This window comes from Amborella trichopoda, chromosome 9 (assembly GCF_054954075.1).
Source record: "Amborella trichopoda isolate Santa Cruz 75 chromosome 9, AtrichopodaSantaCruz75HAP2 v2.0, whole genome shotgun sequence".
In the NCBI taxonomy this organism is placed as follows: Eukaryota; Viridiplantae; Streptophyta; class Magnoliopsida; order Amborellales; family Amborellaceae; genus Amborella; species Amborella trichopoda.
In genome coordinates, this window is record NC_142344.1 from 43,325,469 (window position 1) to 43,349,934 (window position 24,466).

Below are 24,466 nucleotides of genomic sequence, written 5' to 3' on the forward strand. Positions count from 1 at the left end.
TTTGGATCCAGATCCAGACCCAATCCAAAAAATTCTCAGCCCTATATGCTCCCACAGGAGCATAAAATCTTTCTGGCGTCTGGCCTTTTATAAGGCTCTTTCTATCTTGAATTCCTTTCATCTTCTTTTTGGGGCAAGGGAATTGCACACAAGGGAAAAGGCACACCGAGGCTTCACACATGTCCTTGTGATTAAATTTGAAAATGGTTTGGAGGAGTATGTTGCTCATCCTGCACACAAGGCTTACGCCACAAAATTCATGGACACGGTGGAAAAGCACCTTATCCCTGATCATGCTCACATCATTGCCAAATCTCCTGCCTAGCGATCTCTCTCTCTCTCTCTCTCTCTTCCTGGGTGTTGTTTGCGTGATATTCTACCAAAGATGCATGAGGAAAAGCTGTTTTGCTCTCTCCCTCTCTCTTGGTTGGTTTCTTCAACAATGTTTTCTTGGGAACATCAGATTTCCAGAACAATGTTTGCTTGAATATTTCATCTTCTTGCTCCTATCCTAAGAAGCTCTCCCTCTCTCTCGCACGCACGCACACACATACATTGGTTCAATGTGCTTGTCTACATAGTAATCAAATTTCACAAGATTCGTTAAATAAGCCATGACAAATTCTTGCTAATCTTCCAGAAAATATGTGAACAATAGCTGAGAATATCCCACCATAAAGTTTCTATTTCAACATAATAAAAAGGAGTAAGCTTTCACATCTGAATTCCATAATCAAAAGCAAACTATGCAGAGAAACATGGACAAATATAACAGGGTGAATCACTATGATATGAACAAAACACGATAAGCTGTCATAGGTTTCAGGCAAGTACAGGCCCCAATTATATGCAAGTACAGGCAATTATCTGCATGTACTGACCATTATCATTTTCATAGTAAGCACTTCAACTCTGAAACATTGGGAGATAATTATTGATTCTGGACGGTATTCGGACCCAAATAGATTATAATGATTCAAATAATGGTATAACATATATAGGTCCCTCCGTTCTTCAAAACCCGGCTGTTTCAGCATTACCTAACTCCCAACGATCACAAAAAAAATTTAAAAAAAAGTAAATAATTAAATAAAAAAGAAGAAGAAGAAAGATCTAAGTTATGATAATTGTGTCAATCACTTTATATGTCTGCTCTGGTAGGGATGGTGAAGTGAATAAGTGTGCTAAGGATATTTTGGGTTTGAACAGTAAAAGGGATTTAGACTTCGAAGTCGCCTTTGTTATGGCCTATCCATAATGGCATATCAGGTCCATAAAGAATAGAGGGTTTGTTTTTTCTTCTTGTTTCTTAAATCATAAGAACAAATTACTCACCTTTACCACTAGTCACCCATCTTCATCAAGATCATTTCTCAAATCCAACATTCCTTGTATTCATTAAGAAGGGAACCCCGAATGTGATGATTTTCCTTTACATGTTCGTGCATATACATATACCTACATGTTTTCATTTTACCCAAACCCTTAATGTCGGGTATAAACATAGTACTTTTGTTGAGAATATTGCAAAAATACTCATATTATATATATATATATATATATATATATATATACACACACACTTACACATGCGCGTTGAGCAGAGAAACATACCCACACACAAGACGAGCATTGCATTCACACAACCCACAAATAGAGAATACACTCATATATTTTTATATTAGGACTACCAACGGGCAAGCCCTAGCCTGAGATGGAAAAGGGTAGGCCCGGCCTCATTTCTTAGTATTTTAGCCTGAGACCAACCTAAACTAAAGGGTCCTACAGGTGATATAACATTTTATTTAATATGTAAAACATATAATCCAAATTCTATTTGGGCCAGGGTAGGGTCAGGGCCAGCCCTGACATGGCCCAAAATCCTTTTGGGCCCACAAGGCCAGCCAGAGAGCCTGCAGGCTGGCTCGGGCAAGTTGGCAGCTCAAATGTCAGTGCCTACACAAGCAAATGAATACATGACATTTGTCATTATAACATGCATTTATACACCACATGTCCATCAAACACACACATACATATCTCTTTATAGAACTTTGTGCTTGACAGTGTATTACTCACAAGTACACCAAACACAACCAGTGACAGAACTATATATATGTAAATAGTACACATGCATAAATTACATGAGTAAGAACCCCATGTCTGTGTGCATGCATGGTTGTATGCATCTAAAGTATATCAACATAGAAAACAAACAGATTATGGCCTTTTGAATCAAATAAAAGGAGATGAGACAATACCTCAAAATAGGAGCTATAGAAGGCACCACCAAATCCAGGACACCAAGACATTCCAAATTCAGCTTCGTTATGTCCATCTACATGACACCCAGTGCAATATAACATGAGAATCCAGCCATGAGCAATCAAGGTCACTATGAGAAACTAAGGTGTCCAAGCATTTAAAGGTCTTTCCTGCCAATAAGCAAATATTATATTCATTTGCCGAAAGATTTAAAATGATGAGTACCTGTACGACATCTGAAGTCCGCTATTTTGAACAACAGTTCTAAAAGAAAAAAGTACAATCAACCGAAAATGAGAAAAGAATCGAAGGAATAAACCCATGGATGCATATGTTCAAGTCCACAAGAGTGTGGTGGCATGCTAACCCTCTCTCTATTGATTACTATGAGGCAAGAAGAATTATTATGAGCAAGAGTTCATTAAAAGTCTGTCCGGACAATAAAGAGAATGGTACAGACATTGGCATCTAACAATAAATAACAATATGACTACTATGTCTAGTTGGCATACTACGAGAACTTAAGGTGCTATTTCTGGATTCCACAGTATCCAGAAAGTGGGACTGACCAGAGACCTTTGGAAACAACCTCTCTCTGAGTAGAAGGCTTCTAATGGAGATGTATCATGCATGGCATAAGAAAAAGTGAAATAATGACAGGAAAAGGAAGAAAGTGTGGGACTAACAGAGTTTGTTTCTAACTAATAGGGACCACAGTTAGTGACATTACAAAATACAAATAACTGTTACTAACATTCGGACAGATCTTCCCAAGATCAACAAGAGTGGTAGAATGGACAGACCCATAAAATTAAGTCTATACAAAAGTTGCAAATGAACATGCAATATATGCCTACCGTGAACCTCTTTATGAGAACAGAAAATCTCCACTGTCTTTTGAAAGGAATAGGAATCAAGCCACCTCTTGTTACATGAACACATGGGGACAAAAGAAGTATAATATTTCTAAATAGAAGAAGAAAACTTACAATAGCATGCAGGATCGAATATTATAGGTTCCCCATTATAATATTTCCATTCCACAGGTCTCCATGAAGCAAACAAGGCTCAATGTCATTACCTTCAAAAAGAAGTGGCATACACTTCGGTAGCCTTTGCCCTGTTCGAATCAAATAGGTAAAGATAGGCAATCAAGATCCTGATAAAAGATCACTTTAAGTCATAGTCTCTAACGCAAAAGATTAACCATCAATGGACTTTTCAAATGAAACTTTTTTTCTTTTTTGTTGAGTAAGCATCACAGTATTGACCCCGCACTAACTCATTCCTAGCATTTAGTAACTCAGCCTAGCATTTCATGGACCACATTACCTTTTTCATAAATGCTTGCATCCCCATATTGATCACGAGCAAACTTCAACTGGTAGCCCAATCGATGCTCAGAGAAAAAGCTGATCCAATCTGTGAACCAGGTGTTTATCTGAGACATACTACAACAATCTGAATTGATGTGTTAGCACAAAGTAGTATTTTGAAGAAGAAAGTATTAGCTTATGAAACAATCACCTCAATGTTAAAACATAGGCCCAAATGTATATAATGGACAAGAAAGAACATAACAAAAAATAAACATATATAAATTTGAGGGATAGACATAACACCTCAAAGATATCTCGCAATTTATATTAAATACAATACGAAAAAAATATCATAAACACTGCATATATGATTGATTAAAAGCTATTCTATCTGCCTATGGTGTTGTCGACTGGAAATCCAAAACCTTATCAGATTTTCCAGCTTTATGCATTTCAGCAAGCTTTCTCCCAAGGACTGACTAAGCATAGATAATGGTCACAAGATTTAACCAATTTCAAATGACTATCTCACAAGGTCAAGGACAAAAAGAACCAAATCACCTGATTACTTCTGTTTGATCCAAACTCAACAAACTCCATAATGATAAAGGAACCTCTTCTAGGTAACGGCCCAAACTGAATTATTAATAATGGATCAACATTGTTGGTAAGTAAGCTTAACTTACAAACAAGCAATGGTGTTCTAACAATAACAATAGATTCAGAGGAAGAAAAAATAAAACATAAAAAAAAAAAAACTGAAAAGGAATACCTTGAAGGGCTGAGGCACACGTATCGAATTGGTGGCATATAATGCGTCTAGACCAATAATCCACCCTTCAAACATTGATGGCCCTATACTCCTGTTCATGTTAAAAAGCCAAAACGGAGTTAATTTTCCCAATAACTAAGGGGAGGTTGTACATGTCAAAAGATACATTCTGTAAACGATGATCATTAACTAACTAATCAGAGCTATTTTAATTGAGTTCAAACAACCAGTATGGCAACTACATGCAATATCTCATTAGCAATTTGGTTCCGAAATTCATTGCAATGATACAAGTTATACAAACAAATGGTAATCACAAAAGGCAGGAAAGCGTTTAACATCGAGAAGCGTTTAGCATCGAGAAAACCAAAAAAAAAAGAAATCCAATGGTGCCATCATGTCTATTTGATCAATAAATGTTTCTATCGAAGAGATATTCCGTACCAACCGCAAATTATTATTATATTCACAAAGAAAAACCAAATCCAAGATGGAATAAAGCTGTGATGGGCCAAAAAAGATTCGAGACTCAACTATCTTCACAAAGTTAATAGAATTCAAATAAATCCATGGATGCATTTCACGAAAAATATGGTAAGGAGTTACCACAAGTCGACTAGAAATCGGACATACTTACCTATTTGTTTTGAAAAAAAAGGAACCTGAATCAGTTTATATGCGTTATTGATGCACCCTCCACCAATAGGACTTATCTTGGTAATCTTCGTTGCCATCCCCTCTGTAAGTATCCATTCACTCACAGGATCATCAACTGAAACTGCCACTACTGAGTATTTAAGAATGATAATTAAAAATGAATCACCAAAATTTCATTCACACTACTGCTGGAATAATAATCAATTAAACCTAATTTAAAAAAAATAAAAAATTAGCAGTCAAAGCTATAAGAACGCAAAATTCAATATAGGTAGTATCAATAAAATAAGATAATAGAAAAACAACTTAGTGCTTTATTGCTTTTTGATAAAAATTCTAAAAATATATACACTTAAATCCCTTGTTCCATGTTAAAACATTTGAGGCCTAGTGAAATGATTACATCAAGCTATGAGAAAGTGAATTCTTTCCCAGACTTAATATTATTAGAAATAATCATTTTTTATGTTCTGGACCAAGTGAAATATTCACATTAGGCTCTCACGAAACAATTCATGGACAATATTCATACAAAGGAAAACATATCCATAAACCATATCAAATAAAAATATCATCCAAGTTCCAATCTCACACTAACAAAATGCAGCATCCCCATTCAAATAATCAATCCAAAAGTACCATTTTTTAAGTTCTTAATCAACAAATGTGCACATTATTTTCTCATTCCCACAAATTATTGAGACTAAAGTGAAAAAAAAATCACATTAAGCTCCCATTAAACAAGTTCAGTTGACAGTTTTGACAAAAAGGAGAAAACATCTATAAGTTCAAAACACAAATTCAGTACCCCCATTGAAATAATCAGTCCATAAGTTCAAAACACAAGTTTATAGAACACCCACAATAATTAAACTCAAATTCACTGCATCAACTGTAAACTTAACAAGAGACAGAAACAAAACAAAAAAAAACAAAAAAACAAAAAAAAAGAGGCACAAATTTAGTGGTGTAGACTTACTTGCAAAGGGGCTGCAGAACGAGGGATTATATGAGGAGACAGAGAAGAGAGAGAGAGAACAATTGAAGAGAAAGAGAAGTGGAAGAAGAGAAAGGAGAGAGAATACCCATATTCACACTCTGCAGCTTGATAAGGCTTTTTCTCGTATTTTATGATGCGAAGGTGTCGCACATGCGAAGCCAGAGCGAATTTTCCAGCACTTCAAAGGTGTAAGGGGCGCACTTAGTTTTAGTCTTGTGGTCTGCACGCCCAAAATAAGGGCACCACAATACTGAAGATCATCTCAGAACCAGATCAGATTGCTTCCGGGAAGATATACCAATCAAATGGTTAATCTCATCCAAAGCAAAAACTGAATCTCATAAAAAATTGTTTGAAACCGATGTATGCCCAATTGTGGCAGATATTGGATTCGTCAGGTTTGATTGATTATTGGTATTTGCTGAATCAGATCCACTGAGCAAAGTTGGATCTTTTTTTTGTTTGGGAAATATTATCTATTTTTTTGTTGTGGATTGTACAAAATTATAACCTTACTCATAGAAGGAAGGTTGCGATGTTCTATGTTATCCATTTTAGTTGGATGATGTAGATTTGATGTGTTTTTTTAAAACAATGTCAAAAAGTGGCATGGATTTTAAGATAGTGCCGAAGCTACACCATCTAACTTTTTACACTTTTTAATGGATGGTATAAATTACTTAATAATAATTTAGGTTTTAAACTATTATTCCTATTTTTTTCTACTTTTTAAAAATCTTTACCTTTTAAAAATCATATGTAATTGGTTTGACCAAGCATGTTTAGTAGACTATAATGATTTTAGCTGGACCAGACCCGTCACTTATTCAGTAATTTTTGTGGCCCTGACCATAGTAATTACGATTATATACCGCTTCAGGCCAAGGGTCCAACTCTATAGAGTAATAGTCGGGGCTGTAAAACCGTTGCTTCATCGAAATAACTAAAAAGCAAGGTCCACAAAAAAATACAATTCTAGAGCCAAAAAATCCCATTATGGTGTGAGGTCTATACGCTATCTTGATCATGAAATTTCAAGCTCCAAACATAGTTTGAATCTACCAATTTAGTAAACAATTTGAAATTGAAGACCATGCAAACCAAACAAATATATGAATAGTTAAAAATAAATGGTCTAGATAATGTGTAATAAGAAGTACTAGTTTTTAGGCCCAAATCCACAAGAAACAATTCACCGTTTTCTGAATCAACAGTCAGACAAAGAGAGAGCTCAAGATCGAGAGAGAGAGAGTAGGAACTCAAGATCCCAATATCACTCAAAACCTTGACGGCCCCAGGAGACCATGAAACAGGTCTGCCTCTCAATTGGTTATATGAACAATGAATTGAACACACTTTCTCTTCACCAGATAAATAATTTAATTTGAAACATTCATCTATAATGTTTTATCATTGCCATGGTATAACAAGCCAAAGCCTTGAATCCAAGGCTTCCATGCCTTAATTGTGCAATCCTCATTGCATGTCATTAACAAGTTCCTACACGGTTGATGAGCGACATGATTACATTTTTCATCAATGTAAGTTGGAAAACTGGACTTACTCTCAGCAATAAATAAGGAGCAACTAGGAATATAAAACAAGAAAACTTTCCAATATAGAGATCACAACAAAATATAAACCCCAAACAATCCATTCATATATACAAAAAAGAGATAGTGAATGTATGTCACCTACAAGATCTTTTTTATTGTTTGTTATTTTATCTAAGAACCCTTAAGATGAGCTTATTTTAGCATTGTCGCTAAACAAGTTACAGATACTAAGAAACTGCCCATCTGTATTTGCGTCAGAAATGGCACAAGCGACACTTTCCAGTTATGCTTCTCAGCTAAAAACCACTCACCTTTCTCTCTTGAAATAATTCATTTTGCGTACAATGTTTTGCATAGAAGAATAGAAATAGTGGGTGAATAAGAGAAAAAGTGAATGAATCTGTTCAGTTCTAAACTTCTAATAATCATTGTTTAAGAGATACCTTGAAAATACTGATACATTGCTTTTTATATAAGAGGAAAACTTGTAAAAAACACCAATATGTCAATAGAATAAACTACAGAACATTGGTATTTTAAACAGTGATATTTTGAAGCCGTATTTTAAATATGGAAAAACTTTACATAAGGGTGAGGCTCTAAACAATCAATTTAGGGCGTACCTCAAAAATTCACTAGAAGAGGTTGTTTCGATGCTAAGCTCGACCACAAGATGTATAAACATGAGAAAATAAAGATTTCAAGTCCTGGAAATAAGGCATCTTGTAGTGTATTATCTAGACCTTCAATTTCCAAGATATTCAAGTGTTCATAAATCTGCCTAATCTACACTATTTTTTAATCTTTAAATTTTATAATTAGATATAAAATAAATTTCAGGTCATTAGAAAGATTTCATATATGGACATGTTTTGGAACTATTAGAAGGTGTGCTTTACTTTGATTCGTTAGGGCCGCAGCCTTATAGACACCACACCCTTTAAATATATATATTTGGTGGAGGGGAAAATATGGAAAGTGCCCCTCCCATCATCCATGTATGGGTATCGAAAGTGAGACGCAGTTTAAAAATCACCATCTCCTGAGAGTTTCCAATCAAAAGCATAGGGAATCTTTGATTAATATCTCTTCATTTCCCCTATTTTGGGTGGAGTCAATGTTTGTTTTGCCCCACAAAGAACCTCAGGAAAGGAGAAATCTAAGAAGCCTCAAAGGAAATAGAGACTTATGGCAGGCCCCCCAGATCACATAGAATGAATACCCTTCTAGAAGAGGTCAGAGAAGTGTTTTGATCAATGTTCTCACCCTTGCATTGATTGTTCTCACTTCCACCTTGGTGGAATTATACACATCAAGTAAGCCCTTAGAATCTAAAAGCACCACATATTGAGACATCTTTAAACAGGGAGAGTCCCCATCCCTAAGAACGGGTCAGCAAAGGAGCTCCCCACAAATTTAAGCTTCATGGACCCTGTCAATGGCCTTGACCACCTCATTAAGTCTTCCATCTATAACCTAACAGTGTTTTTTTTTTTTTGATAACTGTTAACTTTTGTATTGATAAAAGAGATGGATACAAAATAGTAACGGTAAATCCAGGAGTACCTTAAGTACACGGAACTCCTGCTAAAAAGAATAGGTCATCCGACCCTATACAAAATAGGGTTACAAAATAATCCCCTTACACTGTATATAGGAAATGTAAAAAGAAAGTAGAGAGAGTACAAAGAGAGTAGGGAGAGTAGATCAGAAAAAATCCCAAGCCAAGAAAGATGAGCGTGTTCTGTAACCGACCCGAATCCAACTGTGGTATGGTCTATTGTTCAACATGGGCCTTGGCTACGTCCTTGGCCAGCACGTCCGCGAATCCGTTCGACGTCAGCAAGACATGTGTCCATAAGACGGGCGTATCCCTGCAAAGATGCTGAATCTCATCATAAATAGACCCAAGATACCGGAGGGGTTAGTTGTCCTAGAAGCCCAAGAGATAATGTTTCTAGCATCTCCCTCTAGTTACTGTCCCCAAGATCGGTCAAAATTTTGTATGCCTCTAAGGAGAGCCATTGATTCAGCGTATTGTGAATGTTGGATGCCGAGATATTCAGATAAGGGAAATAGTACATTGTGAAGGTGATCTCTGAAGACCCCTCCCGCTGCATGTCCTAGGTTTCCCAAGGAGCAACCATCAAAATTCAATTTGATTGCTCCTTGGGGGGGAGGTTCCAAGGCCCTTATAACTTTCTTTTTCTTTGGTTCGTGGAGGAGAATATGCTCCCACTGCGGTATGAAGGAATCTGTTGGGATACCACAGAAGAAATGATGGTTTGATGCCCACAAGGTTACCAAGGATGTAACCTTGTGGAACAGAGAGGGGGCTAGACCAGTATGTCCCCGAAACATTCTGGCATTTCTTTCTTTCCATATGGGTCCAAATTGTTGCTGCCACAGTGGCTTTCCATAGGATTCTGCCGGCCTTCGGCTTGTGCGAGGCCATGTTCAAAATGAGGTCTTTCACTGTTGAAGGTATTACCCAAAGGACCCCAAACAATTGCAACAACAGTCCCAATAGATCATGGGCCACGTTACAATGTAGAAAGAGGTGGTTGTTGGATTCCTCTTGACTCAAGCACATGGAGCACCTATAGGGAATTGGGATTCCTTTCTTTTGTAGGTGGTCCACCATAAGAGCCTTGTTGAACCTTGCAATCCAATTGAAGGTTTGTACCTTTGGAGGTGCAATGGACTGCCAAACCTGTGATAGAATCGAGGTTGGATTAAGGGGGACAGTAGGAGGTTGGATAAGTTTTTTATGGAAAGACGCCACGGTAACCTCCCCTAAAGGAGCAGGGGACCATACCAATTTATCTCTACTAAAGATAGGGATAAAGTTATTGTGTAGCAGCGAGGAGAGAGAAAGGAATTGAATAAATTCGCCATCAGAAAGGTTCCTTCTGAAAGATGGATGCCATCGTCTTCTGCCTACATCCATTCTGAACTCATCCTCTACGGTAGCCTCTTTATTAACGGTGACGGAGAACAGAGAGGGATAGCAATCCCTCAAAGGGGTATGACGTATCCATAAGTCAGTCCAGAATCGCACTCTACTGCCTTCTCTTAGGTAGAATCTGATAAGCTTCCTGAATAGTTCAAGGGTGGCAGTAAAGGACCTTTATACACCTGAAGCATTAGTCCAAGGCTTTTTCTCTGAGATCCAGGTATGGTCTGGAATATTATACTTATTCCACAACACCTGGGCCCAAAGTGTGTCTAGTTGGGTGGCCAAGCGCCACGACCATTTCCCTAAGAGGGTGAGATTTTGTTTTCTTAAGTTTCTAATCCCCACCCCGCCCTGGTTTTTAGGTAGGCATACTTTCTTCCAGGAAATGAGATGGAACTTAGTTTTTTCAGCCTATCTTGACCAGTTAAAGTTCCTCATGAGCTGATCAAGGCGGTTTACCATAGAGACCGGTATTTGAAATAGAGACATCATGTATACAAGTGCATTGGCCAAAGTAGCTTTGATAAGGGTGGTTCTACCTGCTTGTGACAGGTATCTCCCTTTCCAACCAGCCAACCTGCTATCAACCTTATCTATCACATGGGACCAATGTCTTTTTTTCAGTTTTCCGAGACCTACTAGAAGACCCAAGTAGGAAGTAGGGAGTTCTTCCACTTTACATGCCCAGTCTGGAATGAGCTCCCTGCTTTGGCTGGTGGAGATAGCAATGCCCATCATTTTCGATTTCTCCATATTAACCTTGAACCCAGTGGCCAATTGGAAGCATTTGAGGTAAATTCTAAGATTTTCCACTTCAGGAGAGGAGGCATTTAGAAAGACCAGTGAATCATCTGCATATTGCAGATGTGACACAATAGGCCCTCAACGTGAGGACTTAGAGCCTGAAAGGAGGCCAGCTTGGTAGAGGCGACCTAGTGAATGGCTGAAGACCTCAGCCGAGATAGCGAAGAAGTAAGGGGACAGAGGATCCCCTTAGCGAAGACCTCTCTAGGAGGGAAAGTAAAATTTGGGAGTTCCATTTATGAGGATCGAAAAATTGGGGTGGGAATAGCACCCTCTCATCCATTTACGCCACCTATCTCGGAAGCCCATACGAACCATTGTTTCATCCAATATCGTATGCTTTTTCCCAATCTATTTTAAAAATAAGACCAAGTTTTTTGGCTCGGTGCCTGGAATGGAGGCATTCGTTGGCAATCATAGCTCCATCAAGGATTTGTCTATTTTTTATAAAGGCCGACTGCGAGGGAGAGATGACCGACGGAAGGACCTCCTGAAGTCTAGAGGCCAGAACGTTAGATAAAATCTTGTATTAGGAGTTGAGCAGACTTATGAGACGAAAATCCTTAAGTTCCTCCGTGCCTTCGCCCTTAGGGATCAGCGTGATGAATGTGGCATTGATGAATTTGTTAAGAATGCCCCACTGGAAAAACTCTGCAAAGAAATTTAAGAAATCCAAGCGAAAGGTATCCCAAAAGATCTTAAAAGGGGCCACGAGAAATCCATCAGGCCCAGGGGCTTTGTCTTTAGCTAGGTCGTCCAAAGCCTTGAGGATTTCGTCTTCAAGGAATGGACATTCTAACCAAGTTGCTTGTTCTTCCGAGAGGGTCAGGAAATCTACGTCAGACATAGCTGGTCTAGGACCAAAAGGAGCTGAGTATAGGTTCATGAAAAAGTTTAAGATTGTTGATTCAATCTCTTCCGGCTGGTCTAAATAAAGGTTGTTAACCTTGATGATCGAGATTGAATTGTCCCTCCTGTGACAGTTAGCAATCCTGTGGAAGAAGCGTGTATTGTGTCCCCAGTCTTGAGCCAGTTTACTCTAGATCTTTGGTACCAGTAGATCTCTTCTTTTTTCAAGGTGGAAAGGTAATGAAGTTTAGTTTGGGTTCAGAGATCAGCTTCAGAAGAGAACAGAGGGCGTGATTCCTCAATGCTATCTAGGTCTTGCAGGGTCTTAAGGAGGTCAGACTTTATTTGGGAATAGTTTCCCGAAACAGAAGAACGCCAGGACTTGAGAGAGGCTTTAAGAAGTTGAATTTTCGATTGCAGTCTATGCCCTGCTCTACCATTGACCAGGGTATTGAAGGAATTCCCCCAGGTAGGGACCAGAGTTGAGAGGGACCTTTCCTCAAGCCAGGCTAACTCGAATCTAAAGGGTTTGGGTCCCCTATAAAGGGGTAAGGTGGATAAAACAATGGGGCAATGGTCAGAGACAGGCTTGGGCAGGGCCAACGAATGAGAGCCCGGAACTCTTCCTCCCAATCTAAATTAAACACAAAATCTATCCAATCTGGATAGAGAAAGTTGGGAAGAGTGGCTGAACCAGGTGTATCTGTTGCCGTGGAGAGGAATATCAAGTAGGTCATTCCTAGTTATAAAATCCGAGAAATCCAACATGCCCTGAGAGATCTAGGTGCTGGAGTTCCGTTCATGAAACCAGCATGTTATGTTAAAGTCCCCTCCCAAGAACCAGATTGAGTGAGGTAGGGACAGACAAGGTCCAATTCGGACCAAAACCGCAGCCTACAAGCCAAATTACAGGGGCCATAAATGGCCAAAAATGTCCATTCAAGGCCATCAGAGACTCTAGACAGCATAGCATAATGATAACTGAGAATTCCCCTACATGCGAGTATTTTAACAGATGATCGATGGGTGCCCAAATAACACAGATTCCCCCTGAGGCACCTACCGCAGGTAAGGCTACCCACTGGCAGGGCCTTCTACCCCAAACCTGGCAAACTTGGAGCAGGGTTGGCTCTGGGCTCTTAGTTTGGTTAAGGCTAGAATAGTGGGACAGTGTTTGGAAGTCGGGTCCTTGATAGCCTTCCTTTTCGAAGGTTGACCCAGACCTCTGATATTCCAGGTAACTATCTTCATGTTGAAGGTGAAGAGTAGGGGAGGGAGGCTATTCTAGGTGGACGCCTCAATGAACCGCCTTGGGGGGAGGGAGAGAACCCTTCAAGAGTTGAGGGTCCCTAAACTGATAAGGAAAAAAAGAGGTTGAGAAGCTCCCTCTTTCCTTTGAAGCCCACCTTCATACGACTCTAAGGGTCGGCGAGAAAGAAGCGATGAGCCGGTCCTTCAGGGCCATCATACTGTAACCCCATCACGCGGTACATTTCTTCATCCTTTTCGAGTCGCGGTCAGGCACTTCCCCGTCGACCCCCTCAACACCAGGGTCCACCAAGGGGCGAGAGAAGGGAGTTGAAGAGGCCACTGTTGGTCAGTTATGCCCATCCCTGTCGATCCCCCTGTCTGAAGCCAAAGATGGGGAGGGAGAGATGAGCTCCACACGATCCTCGGACGGGTCAGACCCCTGCAGCAGGCTTGGAAGGGGGGGGGAGGAGAAAGAAGGGTAAAGATCAGAAGGGAGAGCTGGGGAGGCACAGAGCAAGGGAGGCACAGAGCAGGGGAGGAGAAGGAACAAGAGGGGGAGGGGGAGGAGAAGGAGAACGACGAGACGAAAGGGGAAGAGACTGGGGAACAGGGAGAGGAGCGAAGGAGGGAAGGGTAGAGAAAGGAAGGGAAGGAGGGAGGAACGAAGGAATAAGCTGAAGGAGAAAGGAGGGGAAAGGGAGGTGGAGAATGGAAAGCGAGGGAGAGGGATAAGAAAGGTAATGAGACCTCAACGGAGTGGTGGGAAAGAATTAAAGAAAGAAGGCCCCAAAACAGTGATGGGAAGAGTGGACCCTGTGAACCCTAACAACGTGAGGGGAAAAGACAGTGAAAGAGGAGAAAACTGAAGCGGGGCGAGCAAAGCAGGGAGACTAATGGTCCCAAAGGGAGGGGGAAAAGGTCATGAGGGGAGAGGGGAGAGAAGGACGAACCGAAGAGGAGAGAGGGATGGGCAAACAGGGTGTGGAGAGGCCCAGGGGAAGTACAAAGCAGGGGCAACGGAGGAAGGAGAAGAAGAAAAATGGGGGATCGGAAGAGACAGATGCCGGCTGCAGGCCGCCATCAGAAGACGTCCACGCGTCAAACCAAGGGGGAGGCAAGGGGACGGGGGAAGGCTTGAGGCCAGGGGCGGGATAAGCGAGTGGAGAGGGCGAGGAAGCCGAGTTTGATGGAGAAGAGGAAGGAGCAAGGTAAATAAATTCCGAGGGGATGGGGATGGGGATGGGGGTCGCGGCAGGCGACACAGGAAAGGAGATACCAGCTGGCAGCTGGGCAGGCCGAAGGGGGGCAAATGGCGAGGAGGCCGACAACGGGGTAGGTGGGATGACAGCTGGCAGAACAACCAATGGGAGGAAGACAACTGTGGCGAGGTAGGAGCCACAAGAGAAGTGACCGAGGGCGGCGCAGCAGTCGACCCAAGCAACGTGGCAAACGGCGGAGCAGCCGACCCAAGCAACGTGGCAAACGGCACTATAGATACGGTTGGGCACTTGTCGCCAGCATCCAAAAGAGGCAACGGTAGGGGGGCACGTATGAGCAGCAAGAGAGGGCACAGAGACGAAAGCTAAGGACGAGCCAAGAGCCCGAGACGAGCCCGGAGAGGGGTCCTCAACGGGAGCTGAGAGAATGAGCTCTTTACCGGGTCCTAGGGGCGCCAAATATGACGGGGCAGGAGACTCCGGAGAAGTAGCCGGGGAACCCGAAAGCACATAGGGGGAGATCTGACCGGGGGGGGGACCCTGGGAGGGAACCTGACCTAAGGCAGAGACCATAGGCCCACGAGCCGAGCCATTATGCATACTCGTGCCCTTAGCCCGTCGAAGGCCAAGAGCTCGAGAATCCCGAGGCTGCCAGTAGAGTCCCGAAGGTGGAGCCAGTACGCGAGACCGGGCCAGGACGAGATGGGGCTGCGTCCCACTGAAGGTGCCTCTTGCATTGGCGGTTCCTATGGAGAACAAGAGTCCATGCAAGTGGATCCGAGGGTTGAGAGATGGGAGGGGAAGAGTTGAAGGAGGAGAAGGAGGGAGAGGCTCCTGACCAAGAAACCAAGACCGAAAAAAAAGAGACGGAACTTCCAGCCATATGCTAAAAAGGATTAAACTGGGATCCAAAACTTCAATCAACAGCGGAATGGATCCGAGGGAAAGGGTCTCAATGAATTTCCAATGTATCACCACTAAATCTCCGCAAGCTTCAGCTATGTTAGAGAACATCACTGGAGACCATGCATGGAGGGGGATATTATCGAGCGTTAGCGATACTCTCTGTTTTCTATAGCCTCTAAAAGAGGCAGACCATGCCGAAAGCGAGCAGGAGGCCCCATGAAAGGTGGAGCTTACCAAGGACTTAAGAGCAGACTATGCTATCTCCGGGGAGAAAGGATAACAGAAAAGAACCTCCATTCATACGTCGACAAGTGATAGAAGGTTCGTTCCAACATTTCATAGCACAATGTTCTATACCTCTCACATCGTCCCGTTGAGGGTGGAAGGAAGGGGGAACGAAAAAGGGAAGGGGAGCACGAAGCATATGGACGGGGAGAGGGCTCACATGCGAAAGGGAGATGAGAAGAAGAGGGAGGGGCCGAGGCGAGCACTTGAGAGAAAGTAACCTTCTAAGTACCCCTCTGACCGCAAACAGCCGAAGACAAAGAAGGAAGAGAAGGGTTAGAAGGAGAGGTAGTGGGATAAAGGCTGTAAATCAGAGACTAGTAGGAAAGGGGAGGAGAGAGGCGACGACGATCCATTCCTTTTTTTACATAACCTAACAGTGTTATTATTGCATCCAATATCACATCATATTTTTTACGTCTATCCCCTTGCTGATTTTATCCTCTTCCAGAACAGCAACCAGCCAATAATGGTTTCTCTAAAGAACCTTATATCTTTCTCTCTAGAAATCTCCCAAAAGATTGCTTTATGGATAAATCTTGCAAGAACTCATCATTTTGAGAACGGGTTGTGTCAACCCCGCTAACAAGGAGACCATTAACTCTTGTATTAACAAAAAGATGCCAACCATATCCAAGAAAATGCTCCATATCAACTGAGCAAACTTAAAATGAATAAGCAGATTGTCACCCTCTATTTATAAGCTCGAGAGAACATCACTGAAGCTAGAGATGATTCTTGGCTGAAACTTCATCTAGATTGCTATCTGCCCAAGGAACAAAACTCCCGAACAATCCAAATCACTCGAGATCAAATGAACACGTAAAAGCATTAGGATCTCCAATAATGCAATATGGAAGAACTTAACTAGAACATTCCAACACTCTACCATTTCGAAATCTTTCTATTGACCTCTGGCATGGGATGAAGAACCCCTTCAAACTAAACAAGAGACCTAAGCCCTCATTCCCACCATTCTAACACCTCCTAAAGTGAGGAAGCCACGCTACCATAGCCCTCCCCATTCAAAGGACCCAGAAATCAACTAAGAAACAACCAGTTTCAATATTCTAGAGGGGCCCATTCATAATCACAACAAAAAAGTAAACAGGCACATAAGTCACCATCCATGCATCACATCTCTCTATGGCCAGAGGATGCAATAGAGGCGCAAGAAGGAAAGTAAATATTTGGGCAGATCAAACACATTGAGTATCAAGGTTGGGGAAAAAGGAAAAAGAAGGGGAAAAAAAAGGACAAGAATGAATACCTATATATTACATAATAGATGTAGTCTCAGTTTCTTGTAAAGGACGAAGTTAAGATAATATCATAAAGCACTTAAGAAACCTCAAAACATATAGAAAGGTCATGAATCTGTAATGATATAGAGTTACTGAGAGATTGGAAGATGCAGGTCCCCCCCCTTAACTCATTAACGAAGAAAAAAATCACCTATTACACACTCCTCAACCTTCGTATTAAAAAGCCGGCCATATCTCTCTTGCCAAGTTTCTCTCAATAATATCCATTACATCATGGGGATGCCTTTGGGGAAGAAGCCGCACCTTTGTGTCTCATTGGTGCTAGTTTGAAGTCGTTTAGGGGGTTTTAAACCATGGCCCTTTATTCTGCGCTCCACAGCATTTTAGGGTCGGAAAGACCTATGTTCACCATGTTTTTTATTGGGTGAACCCTCGGCCGAGGAAAAATGAGGGTTTCATCATTCCAAGCCCTATCAGGTTTTCAGGAGGGGCTCAATTATGCTTCCTATGGTCTTTCAAGCATATTTGGTACTAGGAAGCTGCTTGTGCTTCCATTGCTTCTTTTATTAATTTTTTTTTTTTATTTTTTTTTTTGGGGGGGGGGGCGGCGTTTATGCTTCCAAAATACATGCGAGCATTGGTAATGAAGTACGCAAAGTTGCAAACATGCATACTATAAGTTATCGTGATTGGAATCGATTAGACAGAAAGTTCTAGTTGTTAATGATTTGTTGAGAAAGTTCAATTAACCTGGCCCTATAGATAAGGTGAAATGGAAGCGTGATAACAAGGATCACATCTAGTAGGGGCAATGGCTAGCTCTCCCTGCCCATTTCAAATTGGGCTCATGCCACTTAAAAGTGGGTTGGATGGGATTCAATGGCCCGTCTTGGCTTGTGTTTTTTTTTATGGCATTTTTTAAGGATAGAAAAATTTAAAAAAGTGGGTTGGATGGGATTCAATGGCCAATTTTGGCTTTTGTTTTTTATGGTATTTTGATAAGGATATAAAAATTTTAAAAAGTGGATTGGATGGGATTCACTAACGTGTCTTCATTCCTGTTTTTTTATGGTATTTTGATAAGGATACAAAAGGTACACCCAAAAGGACTTGATGGAAATAGTGAGAAAAGATATGGGAACTTATAACCTCACTGAGGGAGTATAGCCCTTAATAGAGCAGAATGGCAAATCAGGATTTGTACTGCTGACCCCAATTAGTTAAAAAAAGGCTTTGACGACAACGATACAAAAAATTTATAAAGTGGGTCGAATGGGATTCAAACCTGAGTAATATTGACTAAGATGATTGCCACTAACCAGTAAAGCCCCAACTCACTAGTTGAAAATTAGTTTACATCTAAAATGTATGATTAACATAGTGTTCCATACATATATGTACTCCCCCTTCCCCCCCCCCAACCCCCCCAAAAAAAAAAAAAAATTTCAAAGCTAGCTCTCTATTTCCTTAATCTACAAATCTAGCTCTCTCCCTCTCTCCCCTAACTCACAAACCTCCCTCTCCCTTTGCTTTAGTACTTAGCTTTCCTTTTTTGTAAGTGGAATCAACAGTTTGGTTTGGGGCAGAGTGGTATGTCAGGTTAAAGAAAGAAAATAACTGAATACAATTATAACTGGGACACAGTTTTTATGAGTCCATGTAGAAATGAGTCAACTCTTAAGAAAACTATTTTTGAAATGGATTTTCAGACCCAATTTTTAAGGAAATGTAATCTCTAACATGGAGATCGTGAATATAATTTTTAAAAAATAAAAATAAAAATAATGATTTTATGGACCGATAGTTTCAATTGTTTTTAGTTGGACCACCTATTTGCATCCATGTTTAAGATGGATGCTTTACACCTTGGGACCGCATATTCTAGAAATGCGGTCCAGCCTGCATTAAACAATTTTCCTTATAACCGATGCATAATTGTAAATCCATTATGAATTTATGATTGAGGAGTATGTAATAGGCAATTCATTTCGCCAAAATAATTTAAGGGGGATTTGCCTCTTGACAATCCCTCATTAATGTAATCCAAAGCATCAATATTTCTCTTCATCCACAATCTCGTGGTTATTTGTTTGGTTTTAAGAGTGGCGATCGTCGAGTTAAAGAAGAAATCTAAGTACATCGATGGCTGATGCATAATTTAAGGGGGACTTGCCTCCTGACAATCCCTCATTAATGAAATCCAAGCATCAATATTTCTCTTTATCCACAATCTCGTGGTGATTTATTTGGTTTTAGGCAGGGCGATTGTCGAGTTAAAAAAGAAATCTAAGTACATCTATGACTGATGCATAATCATAAAATTGTTAGGTATTTCATGGAATGCCAAAGAAAAGTTCAATATTTAGTATTCCATGAATGAGGAAAATTGATCTAAGTTACCTCAAAAGTGGCAACAATAGTTGCTAACAACAATGCTTAAACCTCAGATACATGATAAAAATTATAGAATATTATATGTAAAAATTTAAAAAGGAGAGCATCTATGAATTTTTTTGATGAAGAATTTTTTTTTTTTTTTTTGAGAGTCTAAGAATTTACCTAGAAAACAAGTCTAAGTTAGTATTGACCCCCTTCCTGCCATCATCCTTGCAATCAATATTCTCTCCCCTTATTTATGGGGTCAATCAAGTCTTTAGTTACTGAACCTCCCTCAAATCTTTTCCCAATTTGGGATTCCATCACGTTGGCATACATCATTACTGTGTCTTACTTCACTCCGCTCATCTTTGGTTACTCTCAAAGCCTTAAGTTGAAACATCTGTTTTTCAATATCAGGCTCAAGTTGCTCGTATGCTTTCCTTTAGCTTCCATAAAAAAAAAAGAGATGTAGGGAATTTAGAGAGGGAGAGTTAGAGATCAGGTGGTAGAGAGAAAAAGGCTAATTTAAAAGAGACGTGGGATTTTTTAGGGTTCAAGAGCGGAGGGAAAGTGGAGTGGGGAGCTACGTTCAGGGGTGTACCGAACGACTTGGATGAGAGATATAAGGGTTCTGTGGGTCGGGGATTGAGAGCAACAAGTAGGGGATGAAAGAGAGAGTGGCTGGCTTAGTGTGCTTAGTGACAAGTTCAAGATAGTAAGAAGGTATTTATATTCTTTTTCTTTTTGTAGCCTCTATCAACATTTCTTTTCAAGGATGGTAGAGATACGAAGTCATTGCGAAAAACAGTGCGCTATTGGTATTATAGGCTTATATTGTTTTATTTGTTTCAAGAGACAATGGAGATCTGGTGGCATTGGGAAAAATACTTTATTATCAACATTAAAGGCTTGTGTGGTATGTTTAACATAAAAATTTGAAATAAGAGAGGTAATTTAGGTATGAGAGGAATTACCAAAATGATAATTTTCTATTGCAAGGAATATATACTCTTAACCTCTTAGTATTTCTCTCTCTAGCGAAGAAAAAGAAACAAAAATGTCAAGATATGGGGTATCGTACACCACATTTGTATGGACAAGAACGGACAAATCAATGAAAACCCCCAAAACATAATCTCCAACAGTCTAAGGAGTGTCATGGATGGATTCACCGAAAAAACCCTAAGCCCCAAATTTCATCCCAAATAGACACCCATAGACCTTACCATCCAAAAATTCTATTCCTAATATGTCCTCCACCCCAAGTTGGGCAAATCTAGACCCTCTGTTCAGAGAAAAGAAAATTGTACTCTGGATGCATCTGTGTTGGCTCTAAATTTGGCTCTACAGGTGCCCAAGTTCATTAAAATTGCATAAGATGAAGGACTAAAAGATGGATTTGGGGGGGAGGAACCTAATTTGCAAACTTGACAGTCATTTCCTAAATGATTGCCTCAAACTGGCTGTCTCTCTCTCTCTCTCTCTCCTCCCCCCCCCCACTGAGGTTTCAACTTGAGTTGTCAACTCATGCTCGTCAGTTTTAATAATAAATGCATGATTCGGTTCGTCAAATATATTGTTCCTATCTAGATTGGATCAAATTAGGTATGATTAGAAATTCGTACAAATTTCCTAATTTTAAGATAGTACTCAAGATTTCTCAAACTGGAGGCTGGGAATGGGCTTGGAAGCTTCTAAAAGGCATAGGACGAAAGGTGGTGCAATTTGGGTATGTGGTCTAGAGATGAGATTTGAGCACTCTGCACAGCGACACATGGGCTCTACAGAAAGGATGAGTATGTCGACCCCAAATAGTGTATCAAAATCCATTGGTCAATTTGGCTCAAAATGGTACTAGAAAGAGAGCTAGGGGGTGGGGCAGGAGTTTCAATAGGTTTTCATATGGGTTTTAGGCTAAAAGGTGTGCCATAGGGCAAGCTGATTCTGAATTCTGTAATGATGGGTGGTGCAAGAGTTCTGGGTAGGCAGTTCTAAGGTTTTAAGACCAAGAGTTTAGGGTTTAGGCACTTAGGAATTCCTCAGCCATGCACAAGATTATTTAGGTAGTTAAGATAATTCAATAATAAGCAACCAAAAAACAACAGAGGAATCATGAATGACGTAAAAAGAGGATACTGGTAAGAAGAAAAAACACCATATATCACATAATAGTGCAGTTTCATTTTCTTGATTTAGTTTTGAACTTTTGAACAACACAAGTGATTAAGACAATACCATAAAAGAAAGAAGAAAATAGTCCAAAGGCTCAAAACATCATGAAATTACATCTTATGGCTGCCAATACTAAGACATATTTTCAGTCAACAATTATCTTTTGGGTAGTTGTGGCTCATCCGTAAACATGCAACCGAAGAAAAAGCGATATCATAAATAACAAAGAGAAGTGGAGAAAAATTTGCAGCTCAGTATACCTATTGCTTCACCTCACATGCCGTGGCTTCCTGTGCATACCCATTGAGAGAGGGCAGGTGGTGCAAGTCTATGCAAATTCTCCGATCCCTTGCCAGTACCAAATAATTGTTTCCTCAAAACATCATGCAAATGCCCATAGAGCTGCCTCTTCAATGAATCGAAAGCAGCATCCAACCTCTCAATTTGCTCAGTCGAATTTACATTATACATAAACAACCCATAATAGATATCGAAACTATCGCCCGAAGTGTTCTCGACCAGATTCAGCAAAGTTTCATAACCTTTTGTATTGATTGGAGTTGATTGCAACTCTAATTTTCCAAGCATTCTACCCACTGTGTGGGTTATAAACTGAGATTCAGCAGCATGGCGGTCGTGCTCTGAGCATGACATTTCTACCATTCTACACCCTTCTTTTGCAAAAATATCAAGAAATTTTTGGCACCTATCTTCCCTATATTCATCGCTTCCTATTCGAACCTTTTCGTAAACAAATGGCAATCCTTTCCACCCATCCTTTCCACTTTCAGGTCCAAACATTGGATGGGTACATAAAACATCAAACTCTCGAGGCAAAATCTGTAAAAATAGGTTTTTGGGGATCTCTTTTACAGAGAGAACATCAACAAATAGAGTGTTTCTCTTCAATCTCTGTGTTGGTAATGATCTCAACACTGATTCAGTGGAAATGATCAAAGTGCAGTGTAAGATCACTTCTGGGTGTTCTTCACAAAGGTCATGCGGGTCTCTAAGGAATGAAACCCCGATTTTCACAGCGATATCAGAGTAATCAGATCGAGAATGAGCTAGAACAGTGTGACCTTGACAAATTAGGGTTTTTGCGAGGAACTGGCCATAATTTCCAAACCCTACTATACCAATCTTGAGCTTTGAGATTTTCTCATGCATCTCCATGATCTTGGCCTCGTAATCAAAAGGCTGGGCAGCATCAAGAGCTCGGATTCGAGGCATGACAAAAGCTTAGAAACCCTTTGTTTAACTCTGAAAGTTGTAGGGAGAGAAAAGGCAGACATTGAAGAAAATGGTGAACAAAATTGGCACTTCCTTTGATGGTCAAGTGTTGATAATCTGGGACCGAATCTTCCTCTCTTCAAAACAATCTCTTCACTGGCTGAGCCCCTCTGTCTTCGTGAACCACTTATCTCTATTAAAATTCAGCAGCATATCAATACAGTTTTTAACCCTTGTTTCTTTATAACAAAAATTGTTTTACGTGAGAACAATTATAGAAAATCAAAGGAGCTTCATTTAAGAGAGACAATAACTCAGGTCTAAAGTTTGTACAAATTCATAACACAATGCCTCCAGGAAAATAGTGTGCATACCATTAAATCACTGAAATAAACAAACACCTATGAAATGTACAAGCATTTTTCATAATACTTAAGAAATGCAAATTCAAACCATAATAGTCCCTAGAAGCATTATTTGATTCTGCCAAGACACCAAGGTTGCATTTGTGCATATATAACCAATATAATAATGAAAAAACTGAACCCACTTGACCAAGACATCGATTGTAATGGTAGAGCTTTAAATTTCATAATTATGGAAGAAATTTTTGGCACTAGAACTACATCTTCCTTTAAGACAATAATTTGCACACAAAATGGTAAAATAATTGCACATTATCAAGCTTACTGTGGAGAGAGAGACCCGTGTCTGGGCAATAGAAAAAGGCCTTTGGGCTGCCCCAAATTGAGAGAGAGACAGAACCAGAGAGATAGAGAGCTCCCTTGGGCTGCCCCAAATTGAGAGAGAGAGCGAGGGCCAATGTCCTAACAGAGAGAGAGATCCAGAGTAGACCAATGCCCTAATAAAGAGAGAGAGGGCCGATGCCCTAATCGAGAGAGAGAAAGAGAGAACCATAGAGAGAGGGCTAGTGCCTTAACCGAGATCGAAGGGAAGAACAGAGAGAACGTAAATCAGAGAGACAGGGAGATCCAGAGCCGAGAGAGAGAAATAGAGTAGAGAAAAAGACCATACCTGACGTTGAAGCACAAGCCTTCCAACTGGTTCTCTGGATATGGTGCTGCAGAGTGAGATCGACAGAGTTTTGTCTGGTGCAGCAGTGGCGCGAGAGCGAGAGCGAGAGCGAGAGAGAGAGGCAGGATAGGGATGGGGATAGGCACTGCTACTCCATGGGAAGAGGAGAGAGGGAGGGTATTTAGTGGAGAAAGGCACAGTTGTTAGCTCGAAGAGCATGCGAGAGACAGTACGGTTCCTCAGTTTTTACCGTACAGGCACTAAATGTCCCAAATTTGAAACTTCGTGCCCCACCATTGGCTTACCAACCTTATCACGGTATTAAATCTTTTTTCATGTATTTGTATGAGTAACGGCCTACTCGGACTTTTTTTTTTTTTTTTTTTTTTTATGAGTAAGTTCTCAAATGATCATCATTAAAGTGATACATATTTAAAAAAAGTTATTAATTGGTGAAAAATTTAACTTTTTTATAAATTTATCAAATTTAATAGGGATTTTTTGGAGTTCTACATACATGCGTAGAAAAAGGTTTTATAGGA

At 40.4% G+C, this 24,466-nt stretch overlaps 1 protein-coding gene and 1 pseudogene across 5 annotated transcripts; both read right to left on the reverse strand.

Moving 5' to 3' along the window:
* Positions 1-657: 657 nt before the first annotated feature.
* On the reverse strand, positions 658-5,095 carry LOC18438990 (protein-ribulosamine 3-kinase, chloroplastic-like; annotated as a pseudogene). The gene is made up of 6 exons (XR_016040589.1): positions 4,994-5,095; positions 4,357-4,447; positions 3,598-3,726; positions 3,255-3,385; positions 2,262-2,338; positions 658-1,040 (listed from the first exon to the last, which is right to left on the reverse strand). The product of XR_016040589.1 is annotated as a protein-ribulosamine 3-kinase, chloroplastic-like (transcript).
* On the reverse strand, positions 5,000-24,077 carry LOC148780537 (arogenate dehydrogenase 2, chloroplastic-like). Of its 4 annotated transcripts, none has more exons than XM_088846566.1 (3): positions 23,925-24,077; positions 21,917-23,082; positions 5,000-5,134 (listed from the first exon to the last, which is right to left on the reverse strand). In XM_088846566.1, the coding sequence occupies exon 2, from the start codon at positions 22,887-22,889 to the stop codon at positions 21,930-21,932; it is 960 nt and encodes a 319-aa protein (XP_088702692.1). In that variant the 5' UTR covers positions 22,890-23,082; positions 23,925-24,077; the 3' UTR covers positions 5,000-5,134; positions 21,917-21,929. The 4 variants fall into 4 exon arrangements, with proteins under 4 accessions (XP_088702692.1, XP_088702694.1, XP_088702693.1 ...); XM_088846568.1 differs by lacking the exon at positions 5,000-5,134 and adding an exon at positions 6,099-6,233; XM_088846567.1 differs by lacking the exon at positions 5,000-5,134 and adding an exon at positions 6,099-6,263.
* Positions 24,078-24,466: the final 389 nt, after the last annotated feature.

Coding starts and splice junctions, on each gene's coding strand:
- LOC148780537 (XM_088846566.1), bottom strand. CDS start 22,889: ATGCCTCGAATCCGAGCTCTTGATGCTGCCCAGCCTTTTGATTACGAG.